The 1,849-nt window shown below is 34.6% G+C and overlaps 1 protein-coding gene across 6 annotated transcripts in view; it reads right to left on the reverse strand.

Annotated features, from left to right (window-relative positions):
* The window catches only part of PPP4R4 (protein phosphatase 4 regulatory subunit 4), a 130,287-nt gene that overhangs the window by 86,376 nt on the left and 42,062 nt on the right, over nucleotides 1-1,849 (reverse strand). For 5 of the 6 annotated variants that reach the window (XM_045287814.1, XM_045287816.1, XM_004698777.4 and 2 more), the window contains exon 3: nucleotides 1,332-1,434. In XM_045287814.1, the coding sequence (XP_045143749.1) occupies nucleotides 1,332-1,434 (103 nt within the window). Of the gene's footprint in view, nucleotides 1-1,331; nucleotides 1,435-1,849 lie in introns of those variants that run through there. The other variant, XM_045287817.1, reaches the window with a different exon arrangement.

A 1,849-nucleotide genomic window follows, 5' to 3' on the forward strand; every position in this document is an offset into this window, starting at 1 on the left:
TTAAAAAAAAAAAAATAACATGGAAGCTAAATGTAAAATGAAACCTGGACTGTATAGGCATAATCCCATTGAAATTGTGGCATGTTTCTGGGAAAAATAAATGAACAAATGTTGTGTTATATTTATTACTACAACAATGAAAATAACACTTCCTTTGATTTGCTTTGGAATCACCCACAATGACCAAACATCTACTCAAGTCATTTCTGTAGCCACCAAAAAAATTCATACTGCCTGCATAGAAATGTGGGAAACTTCTGAAATTAACATTATGCAAACATCCCAGACATAAACCACAATGACTGAAACCCTGCTAAACCCACTACCATCAAGTCCATTTTGACCCCTGGCAGCCACCTAGGACAGGTAGACCTGCTCCATAGGGTTTCCAAGGCTGAAATCTTTATGGAAGTCACTGGCTCCATCTTTCTTCCAAGGAGCAACTAGTGGGTTTGAACTGCTCACCTTTCAATTAGCAGCCAAGTGCTTTTAACCTTTGTACCTCCAGGTTCCCTGGAGCCATGCTAAATGCACCTAAATATAAAACATAATCCTAGAAACACATAATAATTCGAGTATTTTAAACATTCATAGATTAAGAAAAAATGTATAGCCAATTCAAAAGCCAAAGCTAAGTGTCTAAGATTCACTATTAGCCTAGATACATAATCTCCATGAGTATCTAAACCCCTCAGGACACACTGACTGTACATTCAAGTTCTTATAGAGAACAGCACTTTGCACGAAAGGGACACTCAATAAATCTGTTAAATCATCAGAGGGGAAAAATCTTAGTAGATCAGGCATTTTTGTTCAGAGCAGAAGAATCGTTTTTGAAGAAATTTAAGAAAATATCATTTAAAATATTCTTGTGATGATCATAATTTAATCTCTACTATTCTTATTGTTATTATATTATATACAATGTATATATATAATAGTATTCTATTATTCAATTACTATACAAGTCACCATGGGATCATCAGGAGGAATATCAGTGAAGTTATAGCTATTAGGGAAGTCCTTGAAGCACTATTAATATAGACATACATGAAATAAAGCAGTTATGATTTCATAGGAAAATTACAATTTTTCTGAAAGACTGCCTTATTAACATGACTAAGGACATCTTCACAACATAAGATCCTACCAGATACTTCTACAGATTTTCATCATAATTGAAAATGTATACATACATCAAAATTCTTCCTCCCTTCAATTGTTCGCACAGAGGATCAGCAAAAGCTCTGAATGCCCCCCCCCCCTCACCCCATGACAAAACACTAAAGGAAGAAAACTGAAAATTCACATCTTACTTCAAACCAACTTACTCTGACTTTTGGCAAAACTCTCCGAAGTGTCTCAGCAGGATTCTGGCGCATCAGACAGGGAAGATTTGCGATCACACTTGTCCCTTGGATATCTTGGCCAGCGCTTATGAAGGAAGCACAGATTTAAAATTTGGAATTATCTGCTGAATTCCTAGGTTATTAGTAAACATATTAAAATAAATAATAAGCATGGATTACATGAATCTTAGCCAATGCAGGTAGATATTAATTATGCTTCTGCTGAAACTAGATTATCGATATGCATTTCTTAAGTCTAAAAGACTTGAGGCTATCAATAAACACAGATTTTAAAATTCTGCCTCATTTCCTTTTTGTGACCTGCAAGTATGCTATACTTGAAAATAAACAAATAAATTGTAACGTTTCACCATGCTAAAAAATTTTTTAAATTATTTTATTGGGGGCTCATACAATTCTCATCACAATCCATACATACATCCATTGTGTCAAGCACATATGCACATTTGTTGCCCTCATCATTCTCAAAACATTTGCCT

This window comes from Echinops telfairi, unplaced genomic scaffold, assembly GCF_000313985.2.
Source record: "Echinops telfairi isolate 266 unplaced genomic scaffold, ASM31398v2 ScPeMD7_18;HRSCAF=68, whole genome shotgun sequence".
NCBI lineage: Eukaryota > Metazoa > Chordata > Mammalia > Afrosoricida > Tenrecidae > Echinops > Echinops telfairi.